General features: G+C 39.8%; 1 protein-coding gene across 1 annotated transcript in view; it reads right to left on the reverse strand.

The window, feature by feature from the left end:
• Positions 1 to 1,156: 1,156 nt before the first annotated feature.
• Positions 1,157 to 16,477, reverse strand: part of LOC119795163 (2-lysophosphatidate phosphatase PLPPR4-like) — a 52,038-nt gene continuing 36,717 nt past the window's right edge. The window contains exons 8-11 of the mRNA XM_038303014.1: positions 7,444 to 7,672; positions 6,516 to 7,131; positions 3,465 to 3,594; positions 1,157 to 3,130 (exon numbers count right to left, since the gene is read on the reverse strand). Of these exons, the coding sequence (XP_038158942.1) occupies positions 2,238 to 3,130; positions 3,465 to 3,594; positions 6,516 to 7,131; positions 7,444 to 7,672 (1,868 nt within the window). The 3' untranslated portion in view covers positions 1,157 to 2,237. The remainder of the gene's footprint in view (positions 3,131 to 3,464; positions 3,595 to 6,515; positions 7,132 to 7,443; positions 7,673 to 16,477) is intronic.

Genomic DNA, 16,477 nt, shown 5'->3' on the forward strand with positions numbered 1-16,477 from the left:
ATGCAATCAGCTGGATGTCCTTTGACTAAAAACTTTAAACCAATTTGTCTGAATGACCAGATTATATTGTCTATGTAAAGTGAATAAACTGAGTTGAATTGGTTTTAACAGAAAAAAGGTTTTGTTAATATATTCTTGTTTCAAATGTAGGTGAAAATGAAGTTCCAAGGAAACAACTCTGGCTAGAAGCAGGTGGGTGAAACTTAAATGTCATATAACTATTTTCACTTATCCTGCAACTGGATCCAATTCACCTTAATGACCAACTACATACATCTACTATTATTCTTCAGTTCAAACAATAGGAACAAAAAATATTTTAAACCATTTCAATCAATCTATATTTGAATGGAAATAAAGGGTAATGCTTTGGTTTCTTATTACTGCCACCCACTGCACTGAACTTTTTAAAGCGGATTCAAATAAATATTTCAGGACATGGATAAAGAGTTTATATATAAAAAAAAAAAATAATGTAGAAAAAGTTATTGATTTCTAATTTGGCAACTTATTCTTTAAAACATATTTCCATTTAAGTACTGTTGTAGGTTGACTGTGTTGTGCTGGCACTGTAAGGACACGGCCACTTACTCCCGTCAAGCAGAGGTGAGATGAAGGGGTTCTTTTTCCAGCTAATATGACGGCAACATCTCTTTTTTTTAGCTTTTCTTAAAATCTGCAATTCTCCCTCAAACTTCCTGGACTTTGTTCAGAAGAGGCGTGACACAGCAAAGTCATGTAATAGGCAGTACAAAGATAAGGAGAGGGAGCTTTGCTTTGAAGGCAAGTATGTTTCTTCCAGGTTGGAAAACCATTTTTTTAGTTAATATCAAACCACTACTCTATAGTGCTTAAGGCAAATGTCTTACAGTTGTTAATTTTGAAAGGCTTAAAAAAAAACATGATATAGGCTCTATAATAATTATTAAGAGGCATTGTATTTATATTAGCCGTATTAAATGCCAGTGCTCAAATTCCTCTTTCATCTAATGTCAGCCATATTACGCTGCTGTTTACGTGGTAATACTCAATGGACAAAATGGTTTTTGATTTGATTGAAGTAAATTCAAATAAGAAAAGAAATTGACAACAAAAATAAAAACAAATACAAAAAAGTTTGTTATGGATTCTGCTTGAAAAGAACAAGTTTCATGTGTTTAATCTTTGGTCTTTAGTCAGAGGCGACAGTGCCATTGGATGCAGGAGTTTGCCCTGCATCGTTTGTGGGTTCGAGCCCTGGTTTCGGCTTTCAGTAACCTTTGGGCATTTCCTACTGATGGCGGTCAGGCCAGTAGTGCCTGTGTACGGCATCATTGCTCAACCTTGAGACCCAGGTCAGCTGTAGCTACAATGTAGCTAGCCACCATCAGTGTTTGTGTGAATGAGTGAATGACTGAATGTAGTAAATGACTGAAAGCGCTATAAAAGTACTGACCACTTACCCTGTTTCTCTCGGTTAGATAATTCACCTCTTACAAGTCTAAGCACCTACAACACACTAGGAGCACAAAAGTAAAATCTTTCATTTAAAGAAAAACACTATATATTTTACACAATATATAACTCCTGGTATTTATCTGTACCACCACAAACACAACAACAAAAGCAATCATATGATAATATCTTGGCTCTAATTTGACTCTATTAGGGTCACTTTGACTCTAATTTGACTCAGTGCTGTGCCTCGCTCACAATTAAGGTTGCGCTTAAGTGCTTTATGGCCCATAAACTTACATTATATACAAAAACATTCCTTACAGTAATAGTGATGTGCTCACTTTGTAAGTGCCTGTGTTGTTTTCTTTTTTCAGCAGAAAGACTGAGAAACCTCCAAATAATCAGTTATTAGTCCCATGATCTTTCGAGTAAAAAAACAGGAAAGCACTTTGGCGTTTAAATCTATCCTCATAGCCATGCATGTGTTGGTTCCCGCAAACACTAATAATACCAAAAGAGTTACTTAGTCTCTCCATAGGGTTATAATATAAAACAGAATGATAAATAATATTACATAATGGAAAATTTGACTCAAACTCTTAGACATATAGTCCAGGCCAAGAAACTCACAACTGATTGTGGTGTTGGTTGGAACAGAGATGGCTGGTTTAAAATGGAAACTTTTCCTACCTCTACCTTGTAAGGTGATCGTGGAGTCTAGTTATATAATTCCATATTCTTCCAAACTTTAGTCCAGACAGTAAAACCATTCAGTTTACCAACAGGTTCAGCCGGGTGACTCACTCCTTATAAGCCAGGCCCAGAGTGGGAGGTGGGGTGTGAGTGAGAAGGGGACGGGGCAGAGTAGGGGGAGGAGTCGGGCTTGAGCGCCCAAACACCACCTGCACTTGCCTGTGGAAATTAGGTGTGATTGGATTTTCTTGAAAATTTCGAAGGTTTTCATGGAAACGGTTGCTGCTCTCACTGTCAAGACGGTTGTTATCCTCATTTGGGCGGTGATTGTTGTGGAGATCGGGGGTCTGCCCTTGGTCTTGGACCTTGATGTTGGTGCTGCCCTTTCTTCTGAGGGTGGACTCACAGCTGGATGAGGCAACCGACTGGCAGTCAGAACCTCCATCACTGCTTGCCGCATTTGCCTCTACTGGTGTGACCCTAATAGTAGTAACTGCTTGGAGGTGAGGGTGAAAAGGAGGAGCATTGGTGACAGTAGAAGGCAAAGAGATGTGGGAGTTGGTAGAGCTTGGGTTAAAATTAGAATGAGCATTGTTAAAGTTGGGATTATTGGGATGGTTGGGGTTAAAATTTTGGTGCTGGTAATTGTTAGGATTATATTGTTGTTGTTGGGGGTATAAAGGGTAACTAGCACGTGGATGGTTGGAGTGTTTGCCCATCTCTCCACCATCACCGCCACCTTCGCTCTCTGATTCAGCCCCTGTAACACTTCTCCTTCCGTCCACTGAGCCACCATCTCTAAGAGAATCATAACTGTCTGTGTGTCTGTTCAGGTCGTTGAGGGCGAAGGTTGACTGCCGCAGAGATCCTCTTTGTTCAGGCGGTTTCCATCGCCATGAGCCACTGCCATCTGTGCTTGGAGGTTTCACCACAGGTTTTTGTCGTGACTCTGGGTGAGCGTCTACATGAACTATACTGCCATTTCTTTCCAAACCTCCTCCTAAAAATTTAAACCAAGGAAACTGTTACCTTTTGTAAGTCATGCAACAGAATACATAGCAGGCCTACTCGTGTAGCTGTCTTGTGTACATTTTTCAGTTTTGCCTCTTAAAATCTGCATGCTTCTCATATATATTTAATACGATTATGAAAATATGTATTTATTGCTTATAAATAGGGTTGAAAAGGAATTTCTCGGATTGAAACCTATCTCCTCTGTTTGTAAAGCACAGCTAAAACTCTGGAACTTCATTTGACCACTCTAGCTATTGTGCAATAAATCACAGTGTTATACAAAGCCAGAAAATAGTGTAAAAGAAGTATAAAATACAGACCTCCTATTGCCCCAGTGGTAGAGGCCGGTGGAGATGGATCTTGGTCTGTCAGTGCCCTGTACCGAACAGATCCACCGTCTTCAGACCGAGGAGAGTGAAGGAGACCTTGCTGTTTAGACAAGGCTATGACCTGGATAAAAAAAGAGATTCAATAAATTAAGATCATTTTTAGTCATTTTTATTATACTGTTAGGATAATAAAAACAACTTTTAAATTGAACGTAAAGTACCAGTGCTACTATTGAAAATATAACTGCAGTTTTTGGCCAAACCTACGCAATATGATGGAGATCATAGGATGTTTAAGTCTCATCCTATAAATGTGAGTTCAGGGTGGACCCTGCCTCTCGCCCGTAGACAGCTGGAGGTAGGCACCGGCACACCTCGCGACCCCGCTTGAGATAAGCGTGATGGAAAATGGATGAAGGGATGGAGTTCTATGCTGATATACCAACGCAATAGTCAACCTGACCGACCAATCATAGCGAATAACCGGTAGTGATGCACTTTCTTAAATGCCTCCTTGTTTGTGTTTGTAGCATCAGCCACATGGAGAGTCATGGCTGAAAGCCAATCAGAGGGGAAAAAAGTACTCTCATTATATGAATCTGGTATGTTTGCACCATATTATTTTGGTGAAAAAAAAAGTAATTTTCAAAGTTTGCCCAGAAACGGTTTGTACGTTGGGTGGTAATGCAAAGAACCTGTTTAATCACTTGAATAGAAAGCACCTGAAACAGTATCCTGAGAGCCATGCAGCAATGGGACACCCAGCAGCATCGCTGGACCCAAATGGACAATGTTAACACAGGCATAAGATAAAGGCAACATTACAAGAAAAGGAAGAGTATGAAAGAGTTAACAGAAGCTTTTTATCTTACAAAAGATATGTTTCCATTTAATACATTTGAAAACGGGTTGTTCAAACGCCTGCTCTAAGTAGTTGACAGCTTCCTGGCCAGTTACTTCTCCAACACTGCCATTACACGATTCAGGTGAATCTTTATGTCCTTTGCACATGTTAGCAAAAAACTGCATCTATCTAAATTAAAAGTGGCTCATAAAGGTTCTTTATCCTACATTGTTTTTTTTATTTGATTTTAGAACTATTTTACTTCCAGAAATGGTTTCTTTAAACTGACCAGAGACTTCAAAAAAAAGAAAATTAAAAACAATCCCCTGGACTTTGTTATCAAGTTGAAGATGTTTCGCTTCCTCTCCAGGAAGCTTTTTCAATACCAGAGACTTGCAAATTCTTCTGAAAAATATACACATAAGATCATGATAAAACCCAAATTGTGATTTTTCTATTTTAAAAAGGGTTGTATAATATTTTTGCCATATTGTCCATCGCCACGTGCTTCTTTGGGTGCAGTAGAGCAGTTTGTTTGTAATTTTGAAAATGAAACAAACCAATCAGCACAGTCCAATCAGCTACTTAGGCTATGTTTTTTATGATATCCGATTCTTCTTGGTGGTCGTTCACATTTCAAAGTATATGCGACTTGTATGTGATCTCCTGTGTGAACTGTATTCATACAACTTAAGTGTCCCGCATGCGCAGTAGAGGACGCATGACATCACAAGCGAGTGTGTTCTGTGTTTACGGAAGTAAACATGGATGGTAGTGCTGGAGGGCATCTAGCAGTCTTTCATTTCTTTCCCAACCTCAGTGTATTAGCAATGCAATCTTTTCAAGCAGGTTGAAAATAAAGACTGCTCACTGCATTATCATCCGCCATTGTTGTTTTTTAACTGCTTCTGCTTCTTGCTATTGTTGAAAGACACAGTATAGGGACCTTTGTCAAGTATTAACAGCGTTCAGGTCTGATGAACGTGACCTGGCCAAGATCCGATATGTATCAGATTCAGGGCAACATAGCCAAGTGGCATGGGTCGCTGTTAGGTTTATTCAATGATGATTATAAAATGAATGTATGTACATATGAAACATTGGAACAAGGAGATGCTTCAGTCTGTCTTGTGATTCAGTCAGTGGAGCATCCTGTCTTATGACCTGATCAATTGTCCTTTCAGAACAATACTCTGTTTTGTAACCATGTGTTATGTTCTGTTAATAAATAAGGCACTGCAGGAGGGGGGTCCAGGAGAGAGAGAGTAGTGTGTTGAGTTGCAGCTCTTTCTCCTCTGCTGCAGGAAGCTGTTGAAAATCCCTTTCTGTGTGTACTCAGTCCTACTTTTACGAACCTACATTTTTTAACCTAACAGTCACATTGGAAAAAAATGTTTGTGTTATTCAGACTATCATAACAAGATCAGATAGAGGTCACATGTGGGCAAAAAAATGGATTTGAGTGACTTCAGGCTGCTGTGTGGCTGCATTTCACAAACCTGAGAGGTGCAATCACAAGCCAGAGGGGAGATGGCAGTGCACTTGTTCACATACAGGTGTTGTGGATGGACAAAGTTTTTTAAAGCATTTTACAGTTTATACTCTACTATATTGTAAAATATTGTTTGTGCATTTTCTTTTATTTGTGGTAATGCATTCCTTTTTTATTATCTAAATTTGTCTTCATTAAAATTCTCTGGACTAAAACAACCTCTGAATGAGGAGTATATCATGTATTTGGTTTGTTTGTTACTGCAACCCCATACTGTTCTAACCTTTACCATTCTCTCTCATCTGTTACTATTTAACATATGTGTTAATAAAGTTGTCTTTCCATTTGGTCAAAACATTCAGCTTTGAACTTAAAAATATCTGTTTCATATTAATAATGATGTCAACTTCCTGGGGTCATCTGATCATAGCTTTTCTGTTGGCAGGAGGCTAAACCTGAACACAGAATAATCAGGATTAATCACAGCTGAAGCTGTAAAAGTCAATCTGCTCCAACTGTCAAATTTAGTAAGAGCAGCTTGGCTTTATTTACTTTGATTCAGCAGAAACGGATATGCAGTAGAGATTATTAGGCATGATTCATTTCAGCCTTAAGCATTAAAACAAGCAAATGGACAACTTATTAATGGAATTAAATTGCAAAACTCGTAAAGAAACATAAATAAGAGCATAATGAAAAGTTTAACCTGCATTAGACGAGGCTGTCCTCCAGCACTTAAGGGTCTGGATGGAAGGGTGGTCTTCTCTGCTACTCTAAGCCATTTCTCTCTCACTGACCCACCGCCGTCCATCATGCTGTCCTCTGATTCACTCTCCTGATCCTTACTGTGAAGATTTTCCTCCTCAGGAATGTGAACAAGCTGGGAGGAGCCAGGTCGAGGGTGAATGGCAACACGGGCCCCAGCAGCCATTCCAGTGCTCCCATTATGTGCAAGATGATTATGGTTACTTATAGGCACCGAATTTGCTGCAAGTTTCATGTATTGTGCTGGGATGTGGGCCCCGGTACGCATCTCCACTTCCTGGCTGGAGGCTGATGGCATGTGGCCCCCACTCCGGAGCTCTGCCTCCAGGCCCATGGCAGATGGTTCTGAGGAGCAACGAAATTCCATGTTTCTTTGGGGAGAGGAAGAAGGATGGTGCCGTATTCCATCCATCGCCTGCATCGACAGTTTCCTGTTATCATTCTTGTTCTTCCACTGGCTGAGCAGCTGTTTGGATCGGGTGGAGTCCATGGAAGTGTGGATAGAGGCATGGCGCCTTTGAATACGGCCCTCCTCCACCGAGGAGCCTCCATGAGACCTGAAGGATGAAATATATACAAAAAGAGAAAATGAAGCCTATCTAAAAGTATAGTGGAGGATTTTTGTGATTCTTTTTTTTTTAATTCTCCACTTTAGAAGAAAAATGCAAATACACAAGCCTGTTACCCCTCCCGTACGCCTATTAAACGTGAGTGAGAGCATTCCTAAGCCCATTTCTCCTTGTGCATGCTCAGTTTAAAAGTTGCTATTTGCATCCCTCATACAAGCTTACTTTAAATTAAAGGTATTGATTGTACAATAAATCTGTTTTGATCAACTCTGGTTGGACAAAATTAGATTAAACTGCTACCTTGGTAGTGTGCTGCTGCTAAAAGTCATCATATTGTCACGGTTTCCTGGTGGACTGGACTGAGTGATCACCTCCACTTCAGCACTAGCTCTCTTCAGATTGCTCATAGATGGCTCTCGATAGGAGGAGCTCCGCGTTAGGATGGGTACTGGATGTTCAGGAGCCAACGTGTGGGAAGACGTCCTTGTAATGATTGGCTTTGGTGGGCTGGGAGCTCGGGTGAGGTGGCCTATGAGACGACACCAAAAAAAAGGAGTTTATATTGAACCACTGAAGTGATGAGAACATCTAATTAAAATGCAAATTGAAGACAGATAATCACAGCTCTATATCAGCTCTATGGAGGACCAATCCTGCCATAATTAAAAAAAAATACATAAATAAATAAATGCTCCAAAAATAAATAAGCATACAATTAACTGCCCCCAAAAATACGTTGTACGTTGAAATTAAATCATACAGTGAGACATAAATATACATATCTCTTTTAATTACCTTCTTTATTTATTTGCCTTTGTAATAATTACCTTATTTATTTATTGTCAGTTATATTCCTCAACTTTATTTATTTATTACTTATTTCTTTAAGTATTTATTTATATGCATGTTATAATATTTTTGTCTGGTTTATTCTTCCTATGTATCGCTACCCTATTTATTTATTTCAGTCTCATTATGCAAATGAGGAGGTTGTGTCAGAAGGGCTAAACTTCTCCTCACTGGCTGGTTAGCAGCCACTGGCCACCATGACAACAAACATGGCTACCTACAATGTAGTTGTCAGTGAGCTGAGACATTTGGCTGGGCCGCTGACTGGACCAGACCAGGAATTCAAACCGAGCCACCAGCTCTGGGGCTGATCCGGGTCCGGAGCCAGCCGGAGACGGGGCGACCGAACCCAACCCGGTGACGGTATGCTTCCATCCTGCCCTACAGTGCTTCCCCCCACTTGCACGAGGCTGCGGGTACCGTCACCGGGTCAGGTTTGGTCGCTCCGTCCCCCACTCACTCCCTTCCCCTGTCCGCCGGAGTTCCCAAACTAGCCCAGGAGCTCACGCCTCAGTTCTGCTGAACTGCACGATTTTGAAATTCCCCCTGGGGAGCCAGCAGGGGACAGAGCGACCAAACCTGACCCGGTGACGATAGCCGTGGCCCTGTGCGTCCCCCCGCCGCGAGGGCCGCAAGCAGCCAGAATCCCCCCCCCCCCCCCCCCCCTCCACCACCACCAAAAAAAAAAGGGTCCTCCTTTTCAGAAACACAAGCATTGGCATTGTTTTCAAAAACAGTTGCTAAATGTCTCAGCTCACTGATGACTTCATCGTAGGTATCAATCGAATTGATTGTATTTTGGGGGGGCAAATAATTGTATGCTTATTTATTTTTCAAGTATTTATTTATTTATGCATTTATTTTTTATGGCAGGATTGGTCCTCCATACGGCTCTAATACTGTTTTTTTTAAATACATTACCCTAAATTGAAAAAAAGGAAAAGCATTTTTAGTTATTGCTGTTGTTATTTGGAGAAGTCTCTCAGAAAAAAATTATTCAGAGATAAATAAACAGTCAAAGGAAAAAGGGAAATTTCTGATGAGATTTTATAATCTGCTAAAAAATCTACAGAACCTTAATTTATCCACCTGGTTCAGTTAGCCTTAATGTAATCCTGTAATGTTGAATTTTGTGGATCTCGAGATGTAATGCACGTTAAAGTTGCAATTTTGAAGTCCAAAAAGATTGTGTGTTAAATTAAATTATGTTTTAAAGAGCCAAATGCAAAATCAACTTTTTGAGCTTTTAACTGTTATAAGGCTACTCCTTCAAAACATGTCATGCACAACAAGGTAAGCATGACTGTTTCGATTCATGCATCAATTCAATTCAGTTTATTCATATAGTTTCACAACACGTCATTTCAGCGCACTTTACAGAGACAGTTCAACCAGATCATACAGTTAGATTGGTTTTCTGTTAAAGGAAATGACATGTTTAGCCGCATGTCGTCATTCAACCGCTGGTTGTCTAGGTGGTGCCCTGAAAACAACGTGGGCTACATTAATAATTGGCAATCCTTTTGGGGAAAGCCTGGTCTGATTCGGAGAGACGGCATCCATCCCACTTTGGATGGTGCAGCTCTTCTTTCTAGGAATCTGGCCACATTTATTAGTCCTCCAAAACCCTGACCACCCAGGGTGCAGACCAGGAAGCAGAGTTGTAGTTTAACACACATCTCTGCAGCTTCTCTACTGTTACCCACTCTTTACTCCATCGAGACAGTGTCTTGCCCACGACCAAAATCTAATAAATTAGCAAAGATTCCCAAAGGAGTAAGTCATGATAATCTAATTAAAATCAAAATAACTCCAATTGGGGAAAAAGTTAAAACAATTAAATGCGGTCTGTTTAACATAAGATCGCTTTCCTCTAAAAGTCTACTAGTTAATGACTTGATTTGTGATAATCACATTGACTTGTTTTGCCTTACAGAAACCTGGCTGCAGCAAGAGGATTATGTGAGCATAAATGAGGCAACTCCTTCAAGCTATTTAAATTTTCACATCCCCAGAAGTTCTGGGCGAGGAGGAGGAGTAGCAACAATCTTCCAGTCTGACTTACTGATTACTCCCAAAACAATTAATACCTACAACTCTTTTGAACATTTAACCCTTAATTTCCCTGATCCAAATTTCAAGGCAAGAAAACCTCTTCTTTTTGTAACTTTGTATCGTCCACCAGGTCCTTACTCTGAATTTTTAGATGAGTTTTCAGAGTTCCTTTCTGATTTGGTATTAAATACTGACAGGGTCATCATAGTGGGAGATTTTAACATCCATACTGACATTGAAGGCGATAGCTTAAGAGCAGCCTTTAATGCTATCTTAGACACTATTGGCTTTGTTCAAAATGTGAATAGTCCCACGCATTCTCATCTTCATACTTTGGATCTTGTGCTGACATACGGCATAGAATGTGAAGAAATAACAGTATTTCCTCACAACCCTGTCCTCTCTGACCACTTTCTAATAACCTTCAGGATTACTTTAACAGAGTTCTCCTCCCCCAAAAGAAGGTTCAATTTTAGTAGATCTTTATCAGATAGTGCAGTTATAAATTTTAAAGAATCTGCTTCACTTTCTCTCTCCTCTGTGTCGCTGAGCAGTGCTGCAGAGTGCAAAAGCTTAGCTTATTCCCCTTCACAGGTTGATGATTTTGTTGATGGGGTTGCTAGTTCTCTGCGTATTGCCTTAGACAACGCAGCTCCTTTGAAAATGAAAACCGTTAAAAATAGAAAGCTTGCTCCTTGGTTTAATGCAGAGCTGCGTACTTTGAAGCAAAATGCTAGGAAACTGGAGAGAAAATATCGCTCCACAGGCCTGCGAGAGTCCTTCCTAGTCTGGAAAAATGGTTTACTGCTGTATAAGAGGACCCTTTGTAAAGCAAGAGCAGCGTACTTCTCCTCATTAATAGAGGAGAATAAGAATAATCCTAGATTTCTTTTTAATACAGTTGCCAAACTCACCCAGAGCCATAGCTCTGTTGAACCGTCCATTCCACCTGCTCTTAGCAGCAATGATTTTATGGGATTCTTTATAAATAAGATTGATCTTATTAAAAATAAGATCATAAGCACTCCTCTATCCGCGATTGTATCTGAGGTAGTCATGGAATCTGAACCGGGTTTAGACTGCTTTGATCCAGTTGAACTCTCTGAATTAGCAAAATTATTGTCTTCATCTAAGCATTCAACTTGTATGTTAGATCCAGTTCCAACCAGGTTATTTAAGGAGGTATTCCCTTTGATCTCCTCCTCCATTTTAGATGTGATTAATCTATCTCTGTTACAGGGATATGTACCTAAAGCTTTTAAGGTTGCTGTAATTAAACCTCTGCTTAAGAAACCGTCTCTTGACCCAGATGACTTGGTCAATTATAGACCTATATCCAATCTTCCTTTCTTGTCCAAAATTCTTGAGAAAGTAGTTGCCAAACAAGTTTGCGATCACTTCCACCATAATGAACTTTTTGAAGAGTTTCAGTCTGGCTTTAGAGCTCATCATAGCACTGAAACAGCTCTGGTGAAAGTCACTAATGATATTCTCATGGCCTCAGATAATGGACTTGTATCTGTGCTCGTCCTGTTGGCTCTTAGTGCTGCATTTGATACAGTTGACCATAATATTCTTTTAGAAAGACTTGAATATTTTGTTGGAATTAAAGGAACAGCACTAGACTGGTTTAAATCTTATCTATCTGATCGAATTCAGTTTGTTCATGTTAATGATAGATCTTCAACACGCTCAAAGGTTACCTGTGGAGTACCACAGGGATCAGTGCTAGGACCAATTCTCTTTACTTTATACATGCTCCCAATTGGTAGAATTATTAGACAGCATGGGATTAATTTCCACTGTTATGCTGATGATACCCAGCTATATCTGTCTATAAATCCAGATGAAGCTAACCCATTACATAGATTACAGGCATGTCTTGAAGACATAAAAACCTGGATGACTCTTAACTTTCTGCTTCTGAATGCAGACAAAACAGAAGTTATAGTCTTTGGACCAGAGTCTCTGAAAAAGAAGCTGATTAGCCAGTCACTTCATTTGGATGGGATTAAACTGATTTCAGATAATAAAGTAAAAAATCTTGGTGTTATTTTTGATCAGGACCTGTCATTTAAATCCCATATCAAAGAGGTTTCTAGAATTTCCTTCTTTCATCTGAGGAACATTGCAAAAATTAGAAATATCCTGTCCAGGGGTGATGCTGAGAAACTAGTCCATGCATTTGTTACTTCAAGGCTGGACTATTGTAATTCTTTACTATCAGGAAGTCCACAAACTGTAGTTAAAAGCCTTCAGCTGATCCAAAATGCTGCAGCCAGAGTTCTAATGAAAATTAAAAAGAGAGATCATATCTCGCCTATCCTGGCTTCTCTTCATTGGCTTCCTGTTAAATCCAGAATAGAATTTAAAATCCTCCTTCTCACATATAAAGCCTTAAATGGCCAAGCTCCATCTTATATCAGAGATCTGATTGTTCCTTATGTTCCTAACAGAGCACTTCGCTCTCAATCTGCATGTTTACTAGTGGTTCCTAGAATTTCTAAAAGTAGAATGGGAGGCAGATCTTTTAGTTATCAGGCTCCTCTCCTGTGGAACCAACTACCAGTTTTAGTCCGTGAGGCAGACACCCTGTCTACTTTTAAGGCTAGGCTTAAAACTTTCCTTTTTGATAAAGCTTATAGTTAGAGTGGCTCAGGTTATCCTGAGCTATCTCTATAGTTATGCTTGGAGGACATAGGGACCCCCATTTCATCATTCTGCTTCATTCTCTCTCTGTTCTCCTATTCTGCAGAATCTGTTAGTTCAATCTCTAACCTTCTGCTCTCTCTGCTTTTCCTCAGAGTAGCTTTGCCTCGTCTGTTCCTGTTTGGCTGTGACGTCATCCTGGAAAGAAACATCAGCTGTGCTGCTTCTATCAACACCCTTGTTTATAGATGTTGGAGATCGGCCTGTTTTCCAGTGTGGTCCTGTTTCTCTGACCGTGACTGAGTGGATGTGCTCTCTTCGTCCTCTGGCATGGGAGCTGCCTTGGAGCTCGTCTGCCTGGCTGTGTGTTTCCTGGACGGGGCCGCATTTTACAGCTGCTTTTTGTATCTCTGCTTCTGTCTCCTTGAACCCCAGTCGGCCTTGGCAGATGGCCGCTCACACTGAGCCTGGTTCTGCTGGAGGTTTCTTCCTGTTAAAAGGGAGTTTTTCCTCTCCACTGTCGCTACAAGCATGCTTAGTGTGGGGGATTGTATTTGAGTCAATGAGTCAATGCAATCAACTGGTTTTCCTTAGATAGAAAACTTTGTATCAATTTGACTGTATGATCTGGTTGAACTGTAAAGTGCCTTGAGATGACATGTGTTGTGAATTTGGCGCTATATAAATAAACTGAATTGAATTGAATTGAAAATCAGCTGATTGCATCAACTCATTGATTCAGCAATCCCTCACAGCAAGTATGATTTTATCAAGGGTGGAGAGGAAAAACTCCCTTTTAACAGCAAGAAACCTCCAGCAGAACTAGGCTCAGTGTGAGCGGCCATCTGCTGACAGAGCTGTTTCAAGGAATTTTGGGGACCAAGCAAAATAATCTTATGTGCCACTATTTATGTTGTATTATAAAGCCGCTAATATATATATAATCCATTTCCTAACATTCCGGTATATTCTGTATATTCTGTATAATCTGTGAATGTAGCTCTCATATTCATATTCATATTTATATTTATACACAACTTTTTACAGTCCCTAACTATTACTTTTTGCTTGTACATATACCTGTAATAATATTTATATCCTGTATAGCACTTCTGGATAGATGCAAACCACATTTCATTGCTTTGTACTCGTGACAGTGCAATGACAATAAAGTTGAATTCTATTCTATTCTAAAATATTAGTCTTTCTAAAAGAAAATTATAATTAACTGTGTCAAATGCAGCACTGGGATCTAACAGGACACGTGCAAATGCAAGTCTATTATCTAAGTCCAATAGAGTATAATACAGATGTTTTAATGCTATTATGAGCTCTAAAACAAGATTAAAAGTGTTCAAAAAGTTCATTATGGTCTAAGTGGTCTCATACTTGCTTGGCAACTATTTTCTCATGAATTTTAGATAAGAAATGAAGATTAGATATAGGTCTATAATTTACCTAGTCATCTGGGTCAAGAGATGGCTTCTTAAGTAAAGGTCTATTTACAGCTACCTTAAAAGCCTGAGGTACATGCGATAGGTTAATCACATCTAAAATAGAGGAGGATATCAGAGGGAATACTTCCTCAAAAATTTTTATTGAACCTGTAAATATAACATACAAGTTGAAAGCTTAGCTGAAGATAATAGTTTTGCTAACTCTGAAAGCTTAACTGGATGAAAACAGCCCAAATATGGTTTTGGAAACCTCAATATTACAAAAATTAGAAATACCTTGTCCAGGGGTGATGACGAGAAACTAGTCCATGCATTATTACTTCAATGTTGGACTACTGTAATTCTTACACAAAACATGTCCTGGACATCAAAATTTGATAAGTTGGAAAAAACTGTTTTTTTAATTCAGAAATTAAACATTAAAACATTCTCTGCAGTAACTTCATCAGGATTATGATCCTAATAATAAAATATGCTCTTCTTGTTCGGAGCAACAGACCTACACCATACACTTGGCCAGCAGTGCTGGATATCCCAGCTGAAACTCCTCTGCAGCGGCAAGCATGTGGGGGACTTACTGCTGCCGTTTGGCTGGAACTGAATGTAGAGTAACTGGTAACTGCAAGTACCAGAATATACAATCTAATATTTTTTGTCAGAAGTCTATAACATTTAGTTTTTTTAGTTAATTTGGGGATTTATAGTTCTAGAATTGCGCTGCTTGAGGTGGCTGCATGTTGGAGTAGCTCTGCTAGCTTGACCTTTCAATCTTGAATCTTTCCATTTCTGTATCAGAGTTTCTCTTTCTGATGTTTTTCGAGTCTGTTGATGAATGCTGTGAAACTGTTGGGATTTTCAATTATATTTTTGTCTCTTTTGGATACTTGTTATGATCCATAACCACAGCAAAGATAGTAAGTTGATCTTTTATATCTGGGAGGAGCTCCTTAACATCTCTAAAGGTTAAATAATACTTCAACTATGTCCACAAGAACCAGTTTAGCTGAGGAGGGCGGTTGGCAGTGTATGTGACTAACGGATGGTGTCATCCAGGACATGTTACTCTGAAGATTCCTCACTGCAGCTCAGATATTGAAGTGTTGGCAGTTGGGTTTCAGCCATTTTATTTGCCCAGAGTTCACCAGTGTTCTGTTAGTAACCTTCTGCCATTGCTGACACTGCACGTCATGTAATCTGTTCCATTGTTGATAAGCTACAGACACAAAAGCCAATTGCATTTGTGGCAAAAACTGCTGGTTTTAGTCACATCTCACTCTCTGCTGCACTAACAACCACCCAACAGTTTGTGAGCTGCTGCACCAGGGAAAACAAAACTTTGGGCTTGTTTTATGCAAATATCAAGGATCAGATCACAGTCTTGTTTTTTTCTGCTCAGATTATAAGCCACTTTATGGCTTTAGGAAGCTGAAGAAGCCTTGCAAGGTTGTTTTTAAGGCTACAGACTGGGATACATTGTATCAGCCAAATGGAGAGGACATCAATGCAATGACTGAAAGTCTGACTGACTACAAAAAGTTCTGTGTAGATAACACCACCCCCACCAGAACAGTGCAATACTTCCAAAATAAGAAACCATGAATCACAATTGATCTGAAGCAAGTGCTCTTAAAACAAGCCTTTAAGAAGGAGGGCAGCGAATTACTGAGGAGTATACAGAAGCAACTTAGGGTCAAGATAAGAGAAAGCAAGGAGCAGTACAGGAAAAGTCTGGAAAACAAGCTCCAGCAGAACAATATCAGAGATGTGTGGTCAGGGATGAAGAGGATCACAGTGTTCAAGCAGAATGATGGTTAGCAGATGATGCCTGGGCAGAGCCAATGAACCGAATATATTCTTCAACAGATTCAATTCAGGAACAAGCACAGCATCTTTCTCTAATCTCCACAGTCACATGGACATCCTGCCCTCCACTGCCTCCTGCTTCTGTGATTTGTTATCAGCCAGGTCAGAAGATCACCTTTTTCAGTTCTAGGCCTGCTTCTTTTCTTGTTGTACCTCTCCACAATTGGCTCTATTTTTAGAATTCATTGTTATGCAGATGACACACAGATATATCTACCAGTAAAGAACTCAGACTCCACCTCTCTCCAGTCTGTTTTTATGCCTGGAAGATTTGAAGGCCTGAGTGGCCCTACATTTCTTGAAACTTAGGCCCCGTCCACACGAAGCCAAACCCTGGCCTAAACGCACAAATTTTTCACCAAACCAGCCTCTCATCCATACGAAGCCGGCGTTTTGGGGGTCTGTAAACTATCTTTTTTTTATTAAGCCTTCAGAGTAGGAAGAATTTGAAATGTTGTTTT

The sequence above is a fragment of the Cyprinodon tularosa genome, unplaced genomic scaffold (assembly GCF_016077235.1).
Source record: "Cyprinodon tularosa strain WSP-4 unplaced genomic scaffold, ASM1607723v1 ctg501, whole genome shotgun sequence".
Classification (NCBI taxonomy): Eukaryota; Metazoa; Chordata; class Actinopteri; order Cyprinodontiformes; family Cyprinodontidae; genus Cyprinodon; species Cyprinodon tularosa.